At 36.0% G+C, this 26,861-nt stretch overlaps 1 protein-coding gene across 3 annotated transcripts in view; it reads right to left on the bottom strand.

Annotated features, from left to right (window-relative positions):
- The window catches only part of FZD3 (frizzled class receptor 3), a gene marked incomplete at both ends in the record, with an annotated part of 79,873 nt that overhangs the window by 22,353 nt on the left and 30,659 nt on the right, over positions 1 to 26,861 (bottom strand). The window contains one exon of one of the 3 annotated variants that reach the window (XM_082655842.1): positions 10,149 to 10,187. The exons of the other annotated variants lie outside the window; for them this stretch is intronic. Coding sequence (XP_082511968.1) covers positions 10,149 to 10,187 — 39 coding nt within the window. The remainder of the gene's footprint in view (positions 1 to 10,148; positions 10,188 to 26,861) is intronic. 3 annotated transcript variants of the gene reach the window in all.

Here is a 26,861-nt window from a genome sequence, read left to right as displayed (position 1 = left end):
CATGATTATAGTTGGACTGGTAAGTTCAAAACATGGAACTTAAACCACAGTCATAACCTGCAGTTAAGGTGTGATTCCTCTAAGATTTACATAAAAGTCAAACAACAAATATTTATGGATTATCTACTACTCTAAGAATAATGTTATTCAAAAAGCCCCATGAGACTTATAAACAGAAGTAAGGCTTGACTAGTGTTCCCACCAAGCTGATAATCTAGATGAAAACACAAATTAAAGAAACCATAGAATAGTTAAGAACTAAAATTAGGAAGAGTCACTAAAAGCATGATCACCTAATCTATGACAAAGGAGGCAAGAATATACAATGGAGAAAAGATAGTCTCTTCAATAAGTGGTGCTGGGAAAACTGGATAGCTACATGTAAAAGAATGAAATTAGAACATTCTCTAACACCATGCACAAAAATAAATCAAAATGGATTAGAGACCTAAATGTAAGACTGAATACTATAAAACTCTTAGAGGAAAACACAGGCAGAACACTCTCTGACATAAATAGCAGCAAGATCTTTTCTGATCCACCTCCGAGACTAATGAAAATAAAAACAAAAATAAACAAATGGGACCTAATTAAACTTAAAAGCTTTTGCACAGCAAAGGAAACCATCAACAAAATGAAAAGAAAACCCACAGAATGGGAGAAAATATTTGCAAAAGACGTCACCAACAAGGGATTAATCTCCAAAATATACAAACAGCTCATGCAGCTCAATATCAAAAAGAAGAACAACCCAATCAAAAAATGGGCAGAAGATCTAAATAGACATTTCTCCAAAGAAGACATACAGATGGCCAAGAGGCACATGAAGACATGCTCAACATCACTAATTATTAAAGAAATGAAAATCAAAACTACAAAGAAATATCACCTCACACCAGTTAGAATGGCCATCATCAAAAAATCTACAAACAATAAATGCTGGAGAGGGTGTGGAGAAAAGGGAACCCTCCTACACTCTTGGTGGGAATGTAAACTGGTACAGCCACTATGGACAACAGGATGGAGATTCCTTAAAAAACTAAAAACAGTGCTATCATATGATCCAGCAACCTCACTCCTGGACATATATCTGAAGAAAACCATAATTCAAAAGGATATATGCACCCCAATGTTCATTAAAACACTATTTACAATACCCAGGACATGGAAGCAACCTAAATGTCCATCGACAGAGGAATGGATAAAGAAGTTGTGGTACATATATACAATGGAATATTACTCAGCCATAAAAAAGAGCGAAATAAAGCCACTTGCAGTGACATGGATGGACCTAGAGATTGTCATACTGAGTGAAGCAAGTCAGACAGAGAAGGACAAGTATGATACCGTTTATATGTGGAATCTAAAAAAATGGTACAAATGAACCTATTTACAAAACAGAAATTAAGTCACAGATGTAGAAAACAAACTTATGGTTACCAAGGGGGAAAGGGGGGGGGAAGGATAAATTGGGAGACTGGGATTGACATCTACACACTACTATATGTAAAACAGATAACTAATAAGAACCTACTGGGCTTCCCTGGTGGCGCAATGGTTGAGAGTCCGCCTGCCTATGCAGGGGACATGGGTTTGTGCCCCGGTCTGGGAAGATCCCACATTCTGTGGAGCAGCTGGGCCTGTGAGCCATGGCCGCTGAGCCTGCACGTCCGGAGTCTGTGCTCCGCAACGGGAGAGGCCACAACAGTGAGACGCCCGCGTACGGCAAAAAAAAAAAAAAAAAAAAAAGAACCTACCACATAGCACAGGGAACTCTATTCAACACTCTGTAATGACCTATATGGGAATAGAAACTGAAAAAGAGTTGGATATATGTATAACTGACTCACTTTGATGTACAGCAGAAACTAACACAACATTGTAAATCAACTATACTTCAATAAAAAAAAAAATTAAAAATTAAAAAAAAAGAATCACTAAAGCAGATCACAAATAACCTTCTCATTAACAAATACAATGGCTTCTTGTTAGCTTGCTTTTTTTTTTAAACACTTCTACATAGTATCAGTTATTGATGACCATCTCAGACTTTACAAAACTTTCATCTTCCCAGCTTCTACGATACTGCATAGTCGGGTTTAATCTCCTAATCAGGCATTACCCTTTCTTCTTGACCTCCTACTCCTGCTCTACCACCCTTTCATCCCCCACTACCCTCTATATAGGTGTTCTTAAAGTCACTCCTTAATTCTCTCTATACTTTCAACTTATCATTTAGACTTAGAAGTCATCTAGTCTTACTCTTTACCTAACAAATTAATTTGCTTTTAATTTAGTTGTTCTATGTATATAATCAGTACAGTGGTTATGATAAAATACAAAGTTGTCTCTTCCATGTTCAAACAGCTCTAGCCATTCTGCCCTTCTGTCCTAGTTCTGCCCTCTGGAGCTACAGAGAATAAGACTAGTCAATTTAATAAGATACCCTTAAAAGAAAGAAAAAACAAAACAAAACACACTAGTATAATAACTGGGAACAAAGAGACAAAAAGACTATCCAGAAAATCCAAGAGAAACTGAAAAACAAAAAGAAACAATCAAAGGATTCAGTAACTAAGTTGGACAAGATTAATATGCAAAAACTGAATGTTTTCCTATATACCACCAATAACCAGAAAAGAAACATAATGAAAACAATTTCATTTATAATATCAACAAAAACTATAAAACACCTAGGAACAAACCTAACAAGAAAGAAAAAGAAAATAATAAAATGCTATCAAAGGACATAGAAAAAAACTGAAGTAAATGGATTAAATACTCCATATTTCTATATGGAAATATTCAATGATTTAAAGATGTCAGTTCAATTATCCCCCAAATTAATCCTATAAAGTTGATGCAATCCAAAAAGATCAGTAGGATTTTTCACAGAACATGGAAAGTTAAGTATATGATAAAAGTATTTCAAATAAATGGGGAAAAGATAGACTATTTAATAAGTGACGTTGAAATGGCGGGCAGTCTACCTGGAAACAAAACAATTTAGATGCCACCTCGCACAATAAAGAAAAATAAAATCTAGAGAGATAAAAGCAAATTATAGAAGTATGAAAAGAATTAAGAACATTTTTATAATGGGGGGTGCAGAAGGCCCTTTTTAAAGAGTAATATGAAATAAAGAAGTTAAAAAAGGAAAAGATGGACAGTTTTGATTATTAAAAACTTAAAACTTGCAGAACAATAAACCGTAAGTCAAATTAATAGACTAATAGTTAACTAAGAATATTAACTGTGTTATCCATCAATAAAGTAAAAAGAAATGGAAGGAAGTAATGAAGATAAAAGAAGAAATTAAGTAATTTCAAGACCAAAAAACAAATTAATAAACCCCAAACTTCAATATTTGAAAAAAAATTCTCTAGCCTGATCAAAACAACACAGGAACGAAAACAGCAAATACACACACACACATATATACGCACACACACACAGAGAAATGATAATAAGTAAAAAATTACAAAGAGAACAAAACTAAAATAATCTTAAGAGATTACTTTGCTCAATTCCATTTCAATAAACTTAAAAATTAATGAAAACAAATGACAGAAAAATATTTAAAAAACTGATTCCAGAAGCAAGAACACTGCACCTAACTCAACATACTCTATAAAACAATAAATCTATATATGTCTCATTTATGAACTTGTATGCAAACAGAATTCAACAGCAAATTCAAAGAATAAGTCATGACCAAATATAGAAATGCAAGGACAGTTCAATATTAGGAAACTGATTTATAAATTCAACACATTGTTGGATCAACAGGAAAATATATATAATCATTTTCACGTATGCCAAAAAGGCGTTTGATAAAATTAAGAATCTATTCTTGGCTTTTAAATACTGTAATAAAATACATACAGATGATGAATAAGCCCTTAAGGTGACAAAATAATTCTATCATGCTTAAAGGGAACACCAAAGGCACTAAATATTTGCATTAAAGTCAGGAATACAAGAACAGTATTTACCACCACCACTCTTTTGTTTTTTTCTGGTGAGCTTATTTTTTTTTTCTTTTTTAAAATTTTTGTTGGAGCATAGTTGCTTTACAATGTTGTATTAGTTTCTACTGCACAGCAGTCAGTCAGCCATATGTATACACATATCCCCTTTTTTGGATTTCCTTTCCATTTAGGTCACCACCACCACTCTTAACCTTGTTTCAACAGTTCTAACAGACTGCAATTAAACAAAAGAAATAAATTAAGGGTATAAAAACTACAAAGAGGGAGATAAAATTATTATTATTTATAAATAATAATAATTTTATTTCTGAAAAAGCTAAGAATAAAGTAAAAACTATTATATATCATAAGCAAGGTCACTAGGTAAAAAGTAAAATACAGAAGTCATATATACACATATACGATCATATATATATATATATATATCAGTTAGTAGGTAAAAGAAAGAAAAGTCTTCATTTGCCACTGTTATGGGTCCTCCTAAAATTCACATGTTGAAACCCTAACTCCCGTACCTCAGAATGTGATTTATTAGAGATAGAGCCTTTAAAGAGGTAATTAAGGTTAAATGAGGTTATATGGGTGAGCCCTAAACCAATCTGATTGATGTCCTTATAAGAAGAGGAAATTTGGAAACATAGATACCAGGGATGCACCATGTGAGAAAAGATCATATGAGGAAAAAGACCACCAGAAAAAACCACGTGAGGAAATACTAAGAGAGTGGCCCCCCGCAAGCCAAGAAGAAAGGCAACAGAGGAAATGGACTATGCTGGAACCTTGATCTTAGACCTCCAGTCTCCAAAACTGTGAGAAAATAAATTTCTGTTGTTTAAGCCACCCAGTCTGTGGAACCTTGTTGTGGTAGCCCTAGCAAACGAATACAACCATAGTAACAAAAGAGATAAAACACCTAGGAATACATTTAATAAGAAAAATGAGTGATGTATTTGAAGAAGCTTTAAAACGTATTTCCTTTAAAATGTTCTTTGCTAGAAAGAATCACTATCATAAAAATGCAAATCTTGATTTAGTCATAAATTTGAACACAATTCCAATAAAAATACCAACATAGTTATCTGAATTAAACAGGATGATACTAAATTTCATACAGAAAAACAAACAAGCAAGGCTTAACAGGAAAATGCTGAAAGAGAAATAGATTAAGCTTTAATAAAATTGTGTTATACTGGGGCAGGGGCAAACAGTTTTAGTATTTATTTTATGTGATATTTCAAACCATTCAGAAAAAGATGAATTATTCAACAAATGGATTCTAGATAAGCATCTAGAAAAAAATAACACTGAAGCCATACCATATCTCATACCAAGATGAATTTCAAGTAGATCAAAAATTCAAATGTAAAAAGATATGCAGAAGATATACTGTTAAATTATGGTAGATAAAGGGGCTAATTTTGTTAATAAATAAAGAACTACAAATACAGTCCCCTCCCTTGGTATCTTTGGGGAACTGGTTTCAGGACCTCTCATGGATACCAAATTCCACAGATGCTCAAATCCCTCATATAAAATGGCACAGTATTCTCATTTAACCTACACACATCCTCCTGTGTGTGTTAAATAATTTCTAGATTACTTATAATACCTAATACAATATAAATGTCATGTAAATAGTTGTAAATACAACGTATTGATAAATAGTTGCTGGTGCACAGCAAATTTAAGTTTTGCTTTTTGAAACTTCCTGGAATTTTTTTTCCCAGATATTTTTCATCTGGGATTGGATGAATCCATGGATGCAGAACCCATGGATATGGAGGGCCAACTGTAAATATAAGTCCACCACCTAAAGAAAAATAGGCAAAAGATATCGATAGCTTGCTGAAAATGAAATCTAAATATAAGAGCTCAGTCTCACTCACAGTTTAAAAAAATTAAAATTACATGCTAATTCTATTTTTTAGCCTATCAGATAGGTAAGATCCAGAAGTCTCATAGGCCATTTTATTATCAAATGCATGGTAAAATATACAGTCGACCCTTGAACACGGGTTTGAACTTCACAGACCACTTATACACAGAATTTTTTCAATAAATATATACTACAGTACTAAAAAGTTATACAGAGATTTTCCACTACATGGGGGGTCAGCATCCCTAACCCTTGCATTGTTCAAGGTTCAGCTGTAGTCTCATATATTGGAGATGGTAACAGAAATTCATACAACCTCTACAATTTAGTAATGTTTATCAAAATTATACCTTTTATGAAACTAATACATGTGAATTATATCAATAAAATATTACAATCATTAATAAAGCAATCCTTTAAAAAATTTATGATACAACTATATCACATATATATAAATCTGTTCATACATACACAGATTGTTTGCAATAGTAAAATATTAGAAACAATGTGGTTTATTCAGTCAGTGGCATATTATGAGGTCATAAAAAAACACTAAGGAAGCCTTTTCTCTTTAGGTATTGATCTCTAACATATACTGTTAAATGACAAAAGCAAGATGAAGTGTGTAGTTACTACTGAGTAAAAACAAGGGAGACAAAGAATATACTTGCTTTTCAAAAACAGAAATATAGATCAATGGAACACGATAGAAAGCCCAGAGATAAACCCACGCACATATGGTCACCTTATCTTTGATAAAGGAGTCAAGAATATACAATGGAGAAAAGACAGCCTCTTCAATAAGTGGTGCTGGGAAAACTGGACAGCTACATGTAAAAGAATGAAATTAGAACACTCCCTAATACCATATACAAAAATAAACTCAAAATAGGTTAAAGACCTAAATGTAAGGCCGGACACTATAAAACTCTTAGAGGAAAACACAGGCAGAACACTCTATGACATAAATCACAGCAAGATCCTTTTTGACTCACCTCCTAGAGAAATGGAAAAAAAAATAAACAAATGGGACAATAAAACTTAAAAGCTTTTACACAGCAAAGGAAACCATAAACAAGACGAAAAGACAACTCTCAGAATGGGAGAAAATATTTGCAAATGAAGCAACTGACAAAGGATTAATCTCCAAAATATACAAGCAGCTCATGCAGTTCAATATCAAAAAACCAAACAGCCCAATCCAAAAATGGGCAGAAGACCTAAATAAACATTTCTCCAAAGAAGATATACAGATTGCCAACAAACACATGAAAGGATGCTCAACATCACTAATCATTAGAGAAATGAAAAACAAAACTACAATGAGGTATCACCTCACACCGGTCAGAATGGCCATTATCAAAAAATCTACAAACAATAAATGCTGGAGAGGGTGTGGAGAAAAGGGAACCCTCTTGCACTGTTGGTGGGAATGTAAATTGATACAGCCACTATGGAGAACAGTATGGAGGTTCCTTAAAAAACTAAAAATAGAACTACCATATGACCCAGCAATCCCACTACTGGGCATATACCCTGAGAAAACCATATGTCAAAAAGAGTCATGTACCAAAATGTTCATTGAAGCTCTATTTACAATAGCTCGGAGATGGAAACAACCTACGTGTCCATCATCGGATGAATGGATAAAGAAGATGTGGCACATATATACAATGGAATATTACTCAGCCATAAAAAGAAATGAAATTGAACTATTTGTAGTGAAGTGGATGGACCTAAAGTCTGTCAAACAGAGTGAAGTAAGTCAGAAAGAGAAAAACAAATACCGTATGCTAACACATATATATGGAATCTAAAAAAAAAAAAAAATGGTTCTGACAAACCCAGGGGCAGGATAGGAATAAAAACGCAGACATAGAGAATGGACTTGAGGGTGCGGGGAGGGGGAAGGGTAAGCTGAGACGAAGTGAGAGAGTAGCACTGACAGATATACACTACCAAATGTAAAATAGATAGCTAGTGGGAAGCAGCCACACAGCACAGGGAGATCAGCTCAGTGATTTGTGACCACCTAGAGGGGTGGGATAAGGAAGGTGGGAGGGAGACACAAGAGGGAGGGGATATATGTATGCATATAGCTGATTCACTTTGTTGTACAGCAGAAACTAACACAACATTGTAAAGCAATTATACTCCAATAAAGATGTTAAATAAAAAAGAGAAAAAAAAGAAACAGACACAGAGGTAGAGAACAAACGTATGGACACCAAAGGGGGAAAGGGAGGGGGGGCGGCAATGATGGTGTTGGGATGAATTGGGAGATTGGGATTGACATATACACTAATATGTATAAAATAGAATAAGAACCTGCTGTATAATAAATAAATAAATAAGAAGAAAAAGAATCTACTTGCTTTTATATACATAAACATCTCGGAAATGATACACAAATTCCTTGTAACGTTCAAGTTACCCTTGAAAAGGGTACTGGGAAACTGGGAAATACAGGTATAAACAGAGGGGAGACCTTTTCCCATATATTTATGTAACTTTGGGGTTTTAAACCACATGAATATATTATCTTTTAAAAAATTTTAAGAATCAAAAAAGTACAGAGAACTTAATTTTTTTTTTTAAGTATGAGCATTCCAAATACAAAAATAAGAGTTGGGTGGCATATGAGGAAATACCTTCATTGTTGGGGAGGGGGAATATACCTTGGTATAATCTTTCTAGCACATAAGCTTATAATACTTATCAAAAGTTTAAATGTATATACCATTTAATCCAGAAATTCTATTTCAAGAAATACACCCTAAAGAAATAATAGATTAATAATAGGGGATTACTTAAATAAAATATGGTGCATCCAAATAACCAAATAAGTAGCCATTCAGAAATGATAATGTAAAGTGAAGAAAGGAAGTAACAGACAGTGGTGTGCTGGTAAATGTTTGTTAAACATTTACCAGCACACATTGGTAGCTTTCTAGATGAAGGGAAGTCCTGGTTTGTAGCATCTGCCACTTTCTGTGGTATAAATACACCAACCATGGCTATTTCAAGCTACCAAAGTGATATCACTGAATGTGAAGTCATGTAGAAATGTGCTCAACTATCTCTTGTGAGCCAGCCCTAGTATGCTACTAGGTGTAGACTACTGTATCAAATATAATCACATTTTTATTTTAAGATTATACATAATATCCATAACACAACATACTATTTATACATATATCATATATGACTTTTTGGTGTGTTTTGTTACATACCACCATGCATTGTTCTGGTCATCTACTGCTGTGTAAGAAACCACACCAAAATAGATTTAATGGCTTAAAACAAAATTTATTATCTCTAACAGTTCTGTGAGTTGACTGGGCTCAGCTGGGTGACTTTCACTTGGGTTCTCACATGTAGTTGCAGTCAGATGACAGCTGGGGCTAGAATCATCTGAATGTAAGACAGAGGTGGACATACATATAAAGATGACTTCTTCACTCAAATGTCTGGCATCTTAACTAGCATTGCTGGAAAGGTGGGAGCTGGTTAGGGATCTCTCTCCGTCCCTCCTTCCCTTCATGCAGCCTTTCCATATATGACTAGATTGGGAGTCCGTACATCTTGTGGTTTAAGAGCAGTCTGACTTCTTACTAGAGGCTGGTTTCTCCCAGAGCAAGCATTCCAACAGACCTGGCAAAAGCCAAAGTCTTTTTATGACTTAGTCTCAAGGTCATGCAGAATCACTTCTGCTGCATTCTACTAATCAAAAGCAAGTCACAGGGCCAGCCAATTCAAGGAAAGGGACCACACAAGAGCAAGAAGTGTCGTTCACTGGCTGGAGGCAAGGGGTGGGGTGCATATGTAAACAGTAGCTACCAAAATGATACAAAAATATACAGGAAAATGTAAATAGTGACGGGGAAGTGTGTTTTTCCTCTGAGCATGTTTTTACAATAACTTTTCCTGATATTTTGAAATTTTTTAAAGTGGAGAAAACCATATATATATCATCAACATTTATAAAACATATTTAACCAGGAAAACTTTTATCATATCAACAGAATGCCAAAAGCTTATGATACAATGTAAATTTGGATTAGTAGATATCAATAAATGTTCTGCAGATGAATCACCCTAAAACTATCAAAAAATTATATTGATATTTAATACACAGTATACAGTGAATATCACAAATATTTAAAGTAAGCTATATAAACAGATCAATGATCAACTAGATAGAAAACATGATGAATTAACTGTAAATGAATCAACGCACAGGACTTATATTCTGCATTGACACACACACACACACACCCCTTCTTGCTATTTCTTCCATTCTCTGCTTTGGCACACTGCTTCTTAAAGATAGATTTTCACACAGTGTTAAGAAAGAACAAATACATATAGTATGTAAAATGGGTTAAAACATGTAAAGTACTTAGAACTGTGCTTGACACCTTATAAATGCTCAAACATGTGGTACTACATGAAGCACTACTGTCCCAGAAGATACTAAAAGGTAATCCATAATAAGATAGTCTGTGGTAAAATAAAATTTGGATATTATAACCCCCTCCTGGAGATTCACATGTACATTCATATAATATTAAAGGCTCTGAGAAGTGCTGAAGGAACTGTTTATCTTTGTTTATCCTAGTGTTTCCTATGCCGCTATATACTTAAATTTCCCCATCTGAAAATTAAGGGGTTGGAATAGGCAGTCATTCATCTTATTAATCTTGAAAAATTTTCTAGGGGAATTAAAGACTAGTTTTTATTATGTCCGATTTTACTACAAAAGTTATTTTCCTTTTCCATGATTTAAAAACCTACAGTACTAGCTAAGATGTACATGATTATATACATTTTTTTTTATTGTAAACATTTTTTTGACTCACAAAAAAAGAAAAAGTTCCTATAGAAGTTGAGGGAGGGGGAATTCCCCAGTGGTCTAGCGGTTAAGACTCCAGGTTCCCAATGCAGGGGACCGGGGCTTGATCCCTGGTCAGGGAACTAGATCCCGCATGCCGCCAACTAAAGACCCAGTGCAGCCAAATAAATAAACAAATATACATTAAAAAAGAAAAAGTGGAGGGAGGTAAGGGGAAGAATGTGACCATTGAGAAGCATTCTTCAAATCACATCTGCTTATATTCAATGAATAGTGATAAAACAATGAATGAAGAAAAACAATTATTTGTAAATGTAAAGATGTGGCTTACAGAAACAATATAATGAAAAGGAACAAGGTCAAGAATCTAAAAATTAAAGCTAGTAAAGTTGTAATCAAAGAAGTATAGAGGGAGATTTAATCAGAGTTGAGCACTGAATTAGAGGTATTGTGTGATGTGAAAAGAGCACTGGCCAGAGCAACGTGACCTCTATATATTAAATAGGGGGCCTGAACTTAAAGACTTTGGGATTGCCTTCAATTCCAGATGACTGATCATCTGTAGTCTAAAACACTCTTCTTCAGAGATCTTATAGATACAGTCAAATCCCTTTGTTTTATATACGTGGAATCAAAGTCTAGGGAAGCGAACTGATTTGCTCAAGGTCACGCAGCTAATTAATTTAGTCACTTAAATACTGAGTGCCTACAATGTCCTGGTAAAGAAATATAACTATAAATGAGTCAGAAAATTCCCTGCCCTTTAGAGTTTACATTCCAGGGAGGGATGGGGGCAGGGTGACGATGGAATGTTGTCAATAAACAAGGAAATAAATCTTTTAATTTCAGGTAGTAATAAATTCAGAACTAAAGCAGGGTAGGGAATAGCATTTGGGATGCAGTATGGTAGATGGGGCATGTATCAAAGTGGTTAGAAAGGCTTCTCCAAGGACTTAACAATTAAGCAGTGATTTGAACTATACTGTGCAGTAAGAGTATTTCAAGAAGGAACAGCAGTAACAATAATCCTGAGAGAACAAATTTGTTGTCTCTGAAGAACAATAACATGGAAACCAGCGTGACTAGAGCCGAGGATGCAAGGAGGAGAACAGCAGAAAATAAGTCAAGGAAGTAGGAAGGGGCCAAATTACATATGGCCCTGAAGGCAACATTAAGAATTTTGGGTTTTATTCTAAGAGTAATAGGAAGCCCAATATTGGAGAGTTTTGTTTGAAGGTGCAACAAAATCTCATGTTTTTAAAAGATCGCCCTGGCTACTGTGTTGGAAAAAAATTGTAAAGGAACAAGAATAGAAGCAAGAAGATGAACTGGAAGGCCACTGTGGAAGTATCAGATAGCTTGGACTAAGGTAGAAGTGGAGGTGGTGATAAATTGATGGATTGAGTGTGATGAGGTACGTGAGAAAGGGAGGCTCAAAGATGGCTCCAAATATGAGTCTGAGCAACTCGTGAATGATAATACCATTTACTGAATGGAAAGAACAGGGGATAGGATGCAGGGAGCAGGTTTAAGGAGAAAAATAAAGAATTCTATTTTAGACATGTTAAGTTGGAAATGTCATATAAATAGATATATGTCTGGAGCTCAGAAGCAAAGTTGAGCTATATAATCTAAAATATGGGACTGGATTAAGTTTTCCCAGAAAAGGAGGAGGGGAGAAAAAGAGAGCCTAGGGAAAAACCGCATCTTGTAACTTCTACAGTGCTTTTAAACTGCATTGTATTGTCTTTCATAAATTAGAAATACTGTCCACATAACAGAAATGCTTGAATTACAGGGAAGGAGTGCTAAAAACAAAATCAGTAATAACAGCAACAACCAAAACGGTCAATTAGGCAAGACAGTACAGAGGAGAATTGGAGGACAGAGGGTTGCAACATGGAACATTTTGTATTATAAGGTTCAAAGCCAAACTCCCAGGGAAGACAAGTCAGTACCTGCCATGATAAGGATACAGTGAGAAATCAACTCAAGCAACACCTATTTTGTGAATGTGCTATTGGTAAAGAGCGTTGGAGCCAGAAGGCCAAGATACTGGGGAAGAATGCAAGTTATTGCTATAAGGAAAGGAGTTTTGCCTTATAAATGAGGAAAAAGAAAGAGGAAGGAGAATGCCTTATTATCTGGTTGTAAGTCACACAGGGAACACACAAAAATGCAGGCAGTTAGTATGTAAAACAGAACATGTACTAGCTAGAAAGGCAAAACCCACTAAAGAAAAATAGTTAAATAAAGGAAAAGGAATACAACATTCAGTTTTTATTTTAAAATATCCCTATAATGAACTGAATGCCTACAGACCTTTTTTTTGGGGGGGGGGCGGAATCCACTAAATATCTTAGTTCCTTGTATAATTAATATGGACAAATGAAAAACTTCAAAGTATTCTTTTGTAACTGTCCTTTGAAAATACTATATTCCTATTGATGTTAAAATATACCACCTTGCACATGAAAAGATACTCAACATCACTAATTATTACAGAAATGCAAATCAAAACTACAATGAGGTATTACCTCACACCAGTGAGAATGGCCATCATCAAAAAGTCTACAGACAACAAAAGCTGGAGAGGGTGTGGAGAAAAGGGAACCCTCCTACACTCTTGGTGGGAATGTAAATTGGTACAGCCACTATGGAGAACAGTATGGAAGTTCCTTAAAAACTAAAAATAGAACTACCATATGATCCAGCAATCCCACTCCTGAGCATATATCTAGGGAAAATCAAAATTCAAAAAGACACATGCACCCTAATGTTCATTGCAGCACTGTTTAAAATAGCCAAGACATGGAAGCAACCTAAATGTCCATTGACAGAGGAATGGATAAAGAAGAAGTGGTACATATATACAATGGAATATTACTCAGCCATAAAAAAGAGCAAAATAATGCCATTTGCAGCAACATGGATGAACCTAGAGATTATTATACTAACTGAAGTAAGTCAGAGAAAGACAAGTATCACATGATATCACTTATATGTGGAATCTAAAAATATGATACAAATGAACTTATTTACAAAACAGAAACAGATTCATAGACTTTGAAAATAAACATGGTTACCAAAGGGGAAAGGTGGGAAAGAGGGATAAATTGGGAGCTTGGGATTAACATATACATGCTACTATATAAAAAATAATCAACAAGGACCTACTGTATAGCACAGGGAACTCTACTCAATATTCTGTGATAACCTATATGGGAAAAGAATCTGAAAAAGAATGGATATATGTATATGCATAACTGAATCACTTTGCTATTCACCTGAAACTAACACAACATTATAAATCAACTATACTTCAATATAAAATAAAAATTAAATTAAAAAAATACCACCTTAACAATTGAAAAAACTCATCTGATATATTTTTTTGCTCCATTTACTGGGAAATGAAGGAGAATCCCAGGCAGAGAAAGGAGACAATCAGCATCCACTTACTTGATCACTGTCCTTTTTCTACAACAGCCAGGCTAGCTGTGAACAGCCTATATTCACTATCTTCTGAACAACGGATCTTCACTAACACCACTCTAATTTTATTTATTTATTTATTTATTTATTTTTTTGCGGTATGTGGGCCTCTCACTGCCGTGGCCTCTCCCATTGCGGAGCACAGGCTCCGGACGCGCAGGCTCAATGGCCATGGCTCATGGGCCCAGCCGCTCTGCGGCATGTGGGATCCTCCCGAACCGGGGCATGAACCCGTGTCCCCTGCCTCGGCAGGCGGACCCTCAACCACTGCGCCACCAGGGAAGCCCACCACCACTCTAATTTTAACCAACAGAATTTTGCAATATGACTTTATTCGATCACAACATGGAAAATATTTTCCTGTATTTTGTTTTCCCAATTTAGATCCATAATCCACCAAAGACCCTGGGGCTTAAATTCTTTTTAATTTAAAAAAAAGCCTTGCAGAAGAAGAAAACCACCAAGGGCATATTTACGGTTATTGTGATGCCCCAATTATTGTTTCTGAGACTCTGGCTTTGAATTACGTCGGCAGAGTCCCTGCCTGGCTTCTTTCCCTATCAAGTGGAATCTATCCTTTACTAATGGAGACACATATTGTATTAGATTTGTTTTCATTAAAAAAAATTTTCATTACAAAATGCTGTCTTATATTGAGTCTGTGGTCATCTAAAGCCCACATAAAAATAAACTATTGGGTTTCCCTGGTGGCGCAGTGGTTGAGAGTCCGCCTGCCGATGCAGGGGACACGGGTTCGTGCCCTGGCCTGGGAAGATCCCACATGCTGCGGAGCGGCTGGGCCCGTGAGCCATGGCCGCTGAGGCTGCGCATCCGGAACCTGTGCTCCGCAACGGGAGAGGCCACAGTGGTGAGAGGCCCGCGTAACTCAAAAAAACCCTTAAAAAAACAAACTATTGATCGGGCTCATGCAGAGTCTGTCATGTTGATAAGTGATAACAGTTCTGGAATGGAGGTCTTTGGATTCCAAATTTTGTGCCCTTATTACATACACTACATAGGCTTTATCTGCCTTTACTGTTATTCTGCTTTGAAAACTCACATACTCACCTTATCAGATATAAAGACCTATCAGAATTAAGACCTACAGTAATTAAGACAATGACAGAAGATCAAGACAAGGATAGAAAACAGACCGTGAAACAGCAAAATAAGTTTCATAGATGGAAACTTGATACTGTCTGACAGAGGCAGCATTACAGATCAGTGGAGAAAGGATGGACTAGTCAATAAATAGTGCTAACTAGACATCTACATATTTTAAAAATGATATTGCCTCCTCACTCCAGATCTGAAAATAAATTCTATAGACTAAAAATCCAAATCTGAGAAGAAGCAAAACTTTAAAACTGTTAAAACAAAGAATTTTTTTTAACAAGGTAAGCTAACCCACCATCTATTTTTTAAAATTTATTTATTTTTATTTATTTATTTGGCTGTATTGGGTCTTCATTGCTGCACGCCGATTTTCTCTAGTTGCAGTAAGCGGGGGCTACTCTTCGTTGCCGTGCGTGGGCTTCTCATTGCGGTGGCTTCTCTTGTTGTGGAGCACGGGCTCTAGGGGTGGGGGCTTCACTAGCTGCGGTACATGGGCTCAGTAGTTGTGGCGCACAGGCTTAGTTGCTCTGTGGCATGTGGGATCTTCCCAGACCAGGGATCAAACCTGTGTCCCCTGCATTGGCAGGTGGATTCTTAACCACTGTGCCACCAGGGAAGTCCCAAAGGAGAATATCATTTACAACCTTTGGGTAGAGATTTCTTAAATAAGACACAATTTTAAAAAAAAGAAAAAGAATATATATATATTAAAATTTTAAACTTCTGCACATCAAAGGACACCATTAAAACAATGAAAAACCAAAGTTAGATGATATCTGTAATGCATAAAACTGACTAAGAAATTATAATCCAGAATATATGTGTGTATATACAAGCAATTCACAGAAGAGGAAATCTAAATAGCTAATAAGTTATTTAACTTATTGTAAGTTATATAAGAAAAGAAGTTCAATCTCACTAGTAATCAGGGAAATACAAATTAAAATAGCAAAGAGGACTGCCAATAAGATTGACAAAAATTTAAAAGTCTGACAATTGGTATCAATGTGATGGTGAGGATGTAGAACAATGAGAACTCACTGTACTTTCATATGAGGTTCTAAATTGGGACGACTTTGGAAAACAATTTAGCAACATCTGGTAATGCTGAAGATTCACAAGATCCAACAGTTCCATTATGAGTTATACATTCTAGAGAAACTCACATGGATGTGCAATATTCACAGCAGTATTATTTATAATAGAGTAAAAACAATGTGCAACCTAAATATCCATTAAGAGTAAAATAGATAAACAAATGTGATATATTCATACAACAGAATACTGAACAGCAAAGACAGCAAATCAACACATACTGTACATATTACCATAGATAAATCTCACAAAAAGAATGAATGACAAAAGCAAGCTGCAAAAATACATACAGTTTTGACACTGTAAAGTTTTTAAATACTTCAACTAATATATTGTTTAGGTAAATATATAAATGAGTAAATATATAAGTAAATACACAATAACACCGAATCCTGGATAATGATAGTTTAGAAGGGAGATTCAATCAGGGAGGGGGACCTGGTGTTTTGTTATTGTTTTATTAAATGAGTGATAAATCTATTGTTCAATGTATTATTCTTTATAATATACATGTATATGACATACAAAAATACACATAATACCTGTATGTCCGAAACAGTTATAATACCTTTTAAAAATAAAGGACAAAAAGGAAGTCAAGGGCTTCCCTGGTGGCGCAGTGGTTGAGAGTCTGCCTGCCGATGCAGGGAACACGGGTTCGTGCCCCAGTCCCGGAAGATTCCACATGCCGCGGAGCGGCTGGGCCCATGAGCCATGGCCGCTGAGCCTGCACGTCCGGAGCCTGTGCTCCGCAACGGGAGAGGCCACAACAGTGAGAGGCCCGCATACCGCCAAAAAACAACAACAACAAAAAAAGGAAGTCAAGGCTCCTATAATTTCAAAATACTTTGTTCCTTTCAGAGAGGCAATAATTTTGAAATTAAATTGGCACTAGGTAGGGTAGAGAACTAATTAGTAATTCACCCCTTTAACTAGATCTTTATCAATCTATCTTCCTTCCTTTTACTTCTAAGTTTATCTTCTGCCATCCTTGGCCCACTGATTTATTTGTAACCCTGTGAAAAATATGTACAGTAAGCTGGTATTTCAATTCCCAAGCTTTCCTTCAATCAATAGAGGAAATGATAAAACAAACTCCACATTTCAAATATTTTGCAAAAATCTCATTTTCTTTTCCAAACACAAAGACTACCTTAAAAGAATGCTTTCTTCTAAATTCAAGAATGGCTAATGGCAATGAGGAAAGGTAAACAATTTAGATCCTAATTAACTTTACCAATGACTGCTGTAAAATTCTGGGTGATGTCAACTTTTAGATAAATAAAAAATAAAATTTAATGATTAAAGAACAAATTTTTATCCCATTATTTAAGGGACACACAACTTTCCAAGTGACAGACTAGTCAGGGAAGATGAGAAAATGGCTTCAGTAAATGGACAGGAAATAAAGGAGAGCGTGTCTGATTAGAAAGGAATTGGTACAGAGCATATATACTCAGAAGAATAACCATAGAATATTAACATCTCAAAGATTTATCATGACATCTGGATATATTGTGTCTATTATTTAATTAACCTCATGGAAAACTCACAAATTAGGTAAGAAAAGGCTTAAAGCCAAAATTCACTCAAGAACTTAAAATGAACACAGAAATCATAGTTGTCTCAATTCTATTCCTATGCTTTGATGACATTATGAAACAGAAAATTCTACTTCTTCAGAAGTTACATTTGATTAAGCAAAGGACAACATCTTGAACTTTCATCCTAATTATACTGAGGGAAAAAATGATCATTACTCTTATGTCACTTTAATCTTAAGAACTAGAAATAGCTAGAAAATGGAACATTATTCTGCACACATACTTTACAATAATGGATGCAATAACTGGGAAACAAATAATTTAAAACTCTGTAGAATTTATGCTTAATCTTGATGCACACAGAAAACTCTTAATCAGAATTCAAAGGATAATGATGCTCATTCATCTGTGAAAAGCATAACCTTTTTTTTTGGATTAAAGTAATAAACTATTGTTTTTCCTCAAACCAAATCAAATTAAAGGTAAATCATATTGAAAAGTTCCATTCTCTCTTCTATATATGACTGAAGAGTAACAAGTAAAAATTTTAAAAATTAGTTTGTTATTAAGTATAGAATAATGAAACAGAAAACATGGCTTAGACTTTCCTAAGCATTACAACAAAAGATCAACTTCCGGGCTTCCCTGGTGGCGCAGTGGTTGAGAGTCCGCCTGCTGATGCAGGGGACACAGGTTCGTGCCCCAGTCTGGGAAGATCCCACGTGCCGCGGAGCGGCTGGGCCCGTGAGCCATGGCCACTGAGCCTGCGCGTCCGGAGCCTGTGCTCCGTACCGGGAGAGGCCACAACAGTGAGAGGCCCGCGTACCGCAAAAAAAAAAAAAAGATCAACTTCCTCAGCCCGGAAAATTTAGGGGACAGACCATGTTCAGAAATGAGTTCTTTGAAACTCCACAAAATTGTCCTGTAATCTCATGATTTACAACAAGAAAATAAGATATTAAAGAAAAAAATTTGAAGACAAATAAATGGAAAGATATTCCATTCTTATAGATTGGAAAAATTAATACTGTTAAAATATCCATATTGCCCAAAGCAATCTACAGATTCAGAGCAATCCTATCAAAATTCCAATGGCATTTTTCACAGAAATAGAACAAATCCTAAAATGTGTATGGGACCACGAAAGACCCAAACAGCCAAAGCAATCCTGAGAAAGAAGAACAAAGCTGGAGGCATCATTCATGCTGTCTGATTTCAAACTGTATTACAAGCTACACTAATCAAACAATATGGTACTGGCACAAAAACAGACACATAGATCAATTGAACAGAACAGACTCCAAAAATAAACCAGTGCATATATGGTCAATTAATTTCTGATAAAGGAGCCAAGAATACACAATGGGGAAAGAACAGTCTCTTTAATAAATGGTGTTGGGAAAACTGGACAACCACATGCAAAAGAATGAAACTGGACCGCTATCTTACACCATACACAAAAATAAACTCAAAATGGATTAAAGACTTGAACATAAGAGGTGAAACCATAAAACTCCAAGAAGAAAACATAGGTGGCAAGCTCCTTGACATCAGTCTCAGTAATGATTTTTTGGATCTGACACGAAAAGCAAAGGTAACAAAAGCAAAAATAAACAAGTGGGATTACATCAGACTAAAAAGCTTCTGCACAGCAAAGGAAACTACCAACAAAATGAAAAGGCAACCTCCTGAATGGGAGAAAATATTTGCAAATCTTACATCTGTTAAGTACAAATATTGAATCATTACGTTGTATACCTGTAACTAATATGTTATATGTCAATTATACCTGAATCAAAAAAAAAGAAAAAACTAATCTCACATTCAACAATACTTGAAATAATAAAACAATTTGCATCTTAGGAAATACAGGCACAACCAAACTTTCTAATTTTTTTTTTTTTTTGCGGTACGCGGGCCTCTCACTGCTGTGGCCTCTCCCGTTGCGGAGCACAGGCTCTGGACGCGCAGGCTCAGTGGCCATGGCTCACGGGCCCAGCTGCTCCGCGGCATGTGGGATCTTCCGGGACTGGGGCACAAACCCGTGTCCCCTGCATCAGCAGGCGGACTCTCAACCACTGCGCCACCAGGGAAGCCCTGGGCTCTTTTAAGTATACTGTGACTTACTTCTCAAAACAACCTTATGGAAAAACAAACTCTGGAAATACATACAAGAAACCATATATGGTGGTTACTGGTAGAGATGGAGAGGGGGCAAAAATTGAGAATATGAGGAAAAAGAGTAGGAATAATGCTTCACAATATATATTTTTAACATTATAAACATTACAAGTCACCTATTCAAAAAATTAAATTAAAAAACAGAATCAGAATTTTAAAAAACCATAAAGAACAAGAGGCCTATGAGAAGAGTAATAAAAGGGGGGTGGGGAGGGCATCTGTCAGTTGTTCTAGATCATCAATTGATATCTGATGCAGCTGATTATAGCATTAGCCCAATTTTGGTCTATATATACATTTTGCTGTATTTTTTTTTCTACAGGATTTTAGATGTATTTCCAAATTACACATTGTTACTAGTATTTTATAGAAACAATATTTGTTTAGCTGTATATATATGTTCACAACTTGATTTCCTCATCATTCCTTCTTGCATCTCGTACTATCTATGAGATCATTTTCATTCTTCTTGAAATATAACCTTTAGAAGTTCTTTTAGTACAAGTCTTTTGGTGGTAAACTCATTTTATTTATATGTAAATGGCTTTATTACATCTTTGTTTTTGAGAACAAATTTGAGTTTTCCAGAACATGCAAAGATGAAGTTTGCAGTGCAGGATCTTTATTAGGGAACAGTATCTGTGAAGGAAAGAGTGGAAGCAGGATTGGGCAGAAGAAAATGACCTGCTGTGCATTCTCAGAAAAGCCTTTTGCCAAACTGGTAAGGAGTTGTGGAGTGAATAAGGACCTTCAGAGGGTCCCATGCTGGGCCAATGGCCAGGCCTTCTTAGCCCACCTAACAATCGCTGGTTGCAGGCCACCCCAGATATGGCCTGACCTCAGATAAAGCAGCTCTCTGCACCTGAAGGGTGTCTGTTGACCCCACTCCCTGCAGCTGAGCAGCATGCCTTTCTTTAAAGGGCATCTGGCAATGCATCCCCAGGTCTACCACAACAGTTTTACAAGGTACAAAATTCTGGTTGAAAAGTTTGTTTTTGTTTAAATATTTATTTATTTGGTTGCACCAGGTCTTAGTTGCGGCAGGCAGGTTCCTTAGTTGCGGCATGCATGTGGGATCTAGTCCCCTGACCAGGGATCGAACCCAGGCCCCCTGCATTGAGAGCGTGGGGTCTTATCCACTAAGCCACCAGGGAAGTCCCTGAAAAGTTTTTTTATCTCAACATTTAAAAGATAACATATCGTCTTCTGGCTTTCACTGTTATTGTTAAGGACTCTGTTGTCATTCTACCTGTTGGTCTTTTTTAGATGATCTGTCCTTTTTTGAGACTGTTTTCAAGATTCCTATCTTTGGCATTCTACAGTTTCACTGAAGTGTGGATTTCTTTTTATTTATCCTGCTAGTGGTATATAGAACCTCCTTGGTCTGTGAATGCACAGGTTTAGCAGTTGTGGAATATTTGCAGCCATTATCTCTTGAAATATTGTCTCTCCTACATTTTCTCAATTCCCTCCTCCTGGAACTCCCTCCTGGGACTCTAATTATATTCCTATTAGGCCTTCTCATTCTGTCCTCCATTTCTCTTAACATCACTTTCATATTTTCCTTGTCTCTCTTACTGCATTCTGGATACCTTTATTTTCACCTACTACTAGTTCATTAAATTTCTCTTCAAACAGCAGTCTAAACTGCTGTTTTATATTTCAGAAATTCATCAATTGAGTATATTTCAAAAATTATCTTTCTAGATGCTTAAGTTTTTAAAAGTCTTCTATTCCAAGTAGTTTCTTGTAGATCTGTAATCTTTGTGACTGTATCTGTTATTTCCATAAATGTTACACACTTATCTATTACTCAGTTTTGACAATTTCAGTATCTACAGTTCTAAGTTTGATGTTGCTATATCCAATGACTCTCAGTCATAGTGGCTTGTTTTCTCATGTGTTTGGTGTCTTTATTTTGTGAGCTATTTGGTTAATCAGTCAGTGGGAATCCTGGAGAAAGAATTTGTTCCAGCTGATTGCCAGTAGGTACAACTAACCTGCAAAGACTTCAGCCTATGACTCTGATGATTTAGGCTAGCAAGGGAGTTCTGGCTCCCTTTCTCAACTTCCCACCTGGCCCAAGTCTCAACTTCCGCCACCGTTAGCAAACACACTTCAGTTACCTTTCCCGTCTCATCCACCTAATTGACTCTGTTTGACGAGCCCTAGCTCCTTATTGTGCTGGTTCCAATTCCTAATAATTTTTGAACTGGAGGACTCTTTGGAGATCTTCCCAAAGAGTATGTAAGACCTGTGATGCCTCAAAGAGTGTGTTCTTTCCAGATTTTACTGGTTCAGACTTTAATTGTTGATGCTCCTATTCAGACTTATTGTCAGAAGTCATATTGTCTGAAGAAACCTGAGTGTATTTTATTATTTTCTTAATGTTCTACTTTAAGACAAACTTCTTAGCTCTTTCTTCAGCGAACTTACAATATTAATGAACTCAATGACCTTAACACAGCTTAAAAAGTCACTGACAGAATGTTTGTGATTCAGTAGAGGAAATAAAATGGAAGATTTCACATTTGACATGATCAGGTAGGTGGTTAGTAGTCTCTGGAATCAGAAATACAATTCACACCCCAGCTCTAGCACTTACTGTAAGAATTTGGATAGGTTGGGGCTTCCCTGGTGGTGCAGCGGTTAAGAATCCGCCTGCCAATGCAGGGGACACGGGTTCGAGCCCTGGTCCGGGAAGATCCCACATGCCACGGAGCAGCTAAGCCCATGGGCCACAACTACTGAGCCTGCGTACCACAACTACTGAAGCCCACACGCCTAGAGCCCATGCTCTACAACAAGAGAAGTCACCACAATGAGAAGCCCGCACACCGCAACAAAGAGTAGCCCCCACTCGCTGCAACTAGAGAAAGCCTGCACGCAGCAACGAAGACCCAACACAGCCAAAAAAAAAAAAAAACAAAACGAATTTGGATAGGTTGTATATAATTATGAGACTCAGTTCCTCATTTATAAAACTGAATACAATCTAACTTAGTGCGCTACTGTTAGGATTAAAGGAAATAATGTGTATAAATTTGCTAAGTACAGGACCTGATACATAGAACATAATAACTAGAAGCTTCTCGGATTATTGCTTCTATTTTACTATTCCCATAAACTACTCAAATTATTTCTTTAAACTGGTGTGGTGATGACTTCAAAGACAACTGTAAATAAGATTTATTGGCATGTCTTTATTATAGTGATGTACTAGAATTTATTTTATTATCATGATATAATACCAGATTTTATTGAATATTTTTAATACCATTATGTGATACAGTAAAATGATGATCCTCAAAACTCAGTAACGAGAATGAAACAGTGACAATTTCCATGGGACAGAAAAGTGCCAGAGGTTATGAAAGAATTCTCAAAGGTGATAGAGAACCACTGTTATGAAGGAATTCTCAAAGGTGATAGAGAATAATGCTTGCTGTAGTTCACGGGTTGGCAAACTACAACCTACAAACCAAATTTGCCCCAATTACATTACTGTAAACAAAGCTTTATTGGAATACTTCCATTTGTTTACATATTGTCTATGGCTGCTTGTGCATTACACCAGCAGAGCTGAGTAGTTCCGACAAAAACCACACGGCTGGCAAAGCCTAAAATATTTACTATATGACCTTACAGAGGAAGTCTGCTGTGCCCTGCTGTAGACTGTGGCAAGTACACTGAATTTTTTTCTAAACATGTGTAAACCATTTTATACCAGATATATCTGCAGTTAAGACTTAAACTGAACTCATGGCTTAGGCTATTTATTCTGTTTAGCAGACGCCAAGATAATAGCAACTTGTATGTTTTAAAATATTAATATTTGGGCTTCCCTGGTGGCGCAGTGGTTGAGAGTCCACCTGCCAATTCAGGGGATGCGGGTTCGTGCCCCGGTCCAGGAAGATCCCACATGCCGTGGAGCGGCTGGGCCCGTGAGCCATAGCCGCTGAGCCTGTGCTCCGCAACAGGAGAGGCCACAACAGTGAGAGGCCTGTGTACCGCAAAAAAAAAAAAAAAAAAAAAAAAATTATCCCAAAGTGCCATTTGACAGCATTTTACAACCTGTACATAATAGTATGAATAGTTTTTTAAATAAATTTCTTTAATATTCTATATTTCTAAAATATATTATTTTAAAATATTTTCCTACAAGAGACTTAGAATATTTTTTCAGGAATTCTCACTCTTTCCCTCTATTACAGACACTAAAAAATTTTGAGGAAAAATTAATTTGGTGCTAGGAAGTCACAGGCAGGATATTTACCACTTTAAAGATTAGTAGCATAAAAAAAGATTAGTAGTATGTACTATATATTTTATACAGAATTATTTGTTGTCAGTAATGTTGGAACTGCAAAACACACCCATTTCCTTATTGTCCTTTCATAAACAATGCTGATTCCTTTTGGAATTGTCTGGAAAAGGGAAACACTCTTATCAGAAAATGAAGCTAAAATTGTTAAGTTAGATTCGATGTTATTCTGCTATTTTTGTACGTTTCTGAATCAAGATTAGATAAACAACAGATGGGTTGCCTTGTGTGGCTGAAAGAATACAAATAATGTTTTTTTGTTTGTTTTCTACACAAATAATGTTTTTTTAATTCTACAAATGGCTCTAATGTGAATTTGACAGTCTTAGCTAGGCTGCTTCTATTATGCTAACACATTTATTTATATTTTGAAACACAGGTTCTAGTATCAAAATTCCTTGAGATATACAGCATTGGATAAGATGGATGAAAAGAGATGGAAAAAAAATGAAGGGGCACTTTAGGAAAGGAAACATGTTTTTTTGAAAATCAATGTTTAAAGAAAAAATGATGATTCTAGTACAGAGTTTAAGAACAATCCTTTTTTAAACCTCAGGAATTATGTACTTGTAACAACAGAATACTGAAATTTTTCTTTGTGCAAGGCTCTCTAGTACGAGGTTTAAGTTTATTTTCTCATTTAATCTTCTCTGCCACCCATGAGGCAGATATTACTATATTTAACATATTATTTCCTACATTTTACACGAGGAAACTGAGGCTCAGAGTGTTAGAGACAGGACTTCAAAGCTCATGTTTTTAACCAGTATTTTACATGTGAATGGTTTTCCAGAAATATCAACAAACTTTGAAACTTGTAAACTCTTTCATAAAATGCTTTGAGCCTCTTAGAAGCCCCTGAATAAATAAAGGGAATTACTTTTAAAGAAAAAAGAGAAAAAGAACGCTAAGTACCTGGAAAATTACTAATGTGTTATTTAAATAATACATAAAAATAAATAAATACATAAATAAATGATTAACATATAAAATGAAACACAGTCTAGGAATAAACGTTACTGATTTTAAACTGTGAAATATACATTATTCTGAAAACTCAAGCTATATTTCACAATTAATTCTTGATATAAGCATTAAATATTACCGTCTCAAGTTTCATTTAATATGCACTTTTTAAATAGACTGTTCTTGAAAAAACAGTTGGTATAAAGTATTTTAAAATCCAAACAGCAAATTTCTGTTTTCAGCAAGGACACTCATCTTAAATATTTTAAAATACTTTACACAAGCCCATTTTTCTTCAAATTATGGACTTAAATACATGCAATTTACATTAAACCCAATTGGTATTTTGAAACAATGTGATCAACTACCTCATAAGCTGATTTTTCAAATGTTTTAAAGCTTCAGTACTATAAGAAATGACTATAAAGCAACCTCACTGATTTTCAAGTGAATATATATTCAAATATTACGTTCTCTAAGTCACCCGAGGAGGCTACCTCAAGTATAACATCATTGCTTAACACATTTTAAAAACTTCTCATTAGGAATTATCATCAGAACCTGCTAAGCATTCTTTTAGGTATGCTCAGTAATAGCAAATCTTGTTCAATTATGTATGGATATTACTTCAAATAGAAATTTAACATCTCTAATGCTCAATTCAAAAGTCTATATAAGATTCCCCTAAAGTAAAATTCTGAATGAAAGTCAGTACTAAAATTCTAGTATTTGAAGGCTTCCCTGGTGGCACAGTGGTTAAGAATCCGCCTGCCAATGCAGAAGACACGGGTTCAACCCCTGGCCCAGGAAGATTCCACATGCCGCGGACCAACTAAGCCCATGCGCCACAACTACTGAGCTTGCACTCTACAGCCTGTGAGACACAACTACTGAGCCCACGTGCCACAACTACGGAAGCCCACGCTCCTAGAGCCCGTGCTCTACAACAAGAGAAGCCATGACAATGAGAAGCCTGTGCACCTCAACGAAGAGTAGATGCCGCTCGCCACAACTAGAGAAAGCCCGCGCATAGCACCGAAGACCGAATACAGCCAAAATAAAAACAAATAAATAAATAAATTTATTAAAAAAAAAATTCTAGTATTTGAGTTCCACTTATATGAGGTACCCAGAGTAGTCAAATTCATAGAGACATAAAGTAGAAAAATGGTTGCCAAAGGCTCGGAGGCAGGGAGGAATGGGGAGTTACTGATTAATGGGTGCAGAATTTCAGTTGAGAAAGATGAAACTTCTCTCTCCTTACTTCAAAGATACCATGACAGAGGTTTTTTGTTTTTGTGTGGTACGCGGGCCTCTCACTGCAGTGGCCTCTCCCGTTGCGGAGCACAGGCTCCGGACGCGCAGGCTCAGCGGCCCTGGCTCACGGGCCTAGCCGCTCCGCGGCATGTGGGATCTT

The sequence above is a fragment of the Grampus griseus genome (assembly GCF_964374135.1).
Source record: "Grampus griseus genome assembly, chromosome: 6".
Classification (NCBI taxonomy): domain Eukaryota; kingdom Metazoa; phylum Chordata; class Mammalia; order Artiodactyla; family Delphinidae; genus Grampus; species Grampus griseus.
This window is presented reverse-complemented; position numbering and strand designations above follow the sequence as displayed.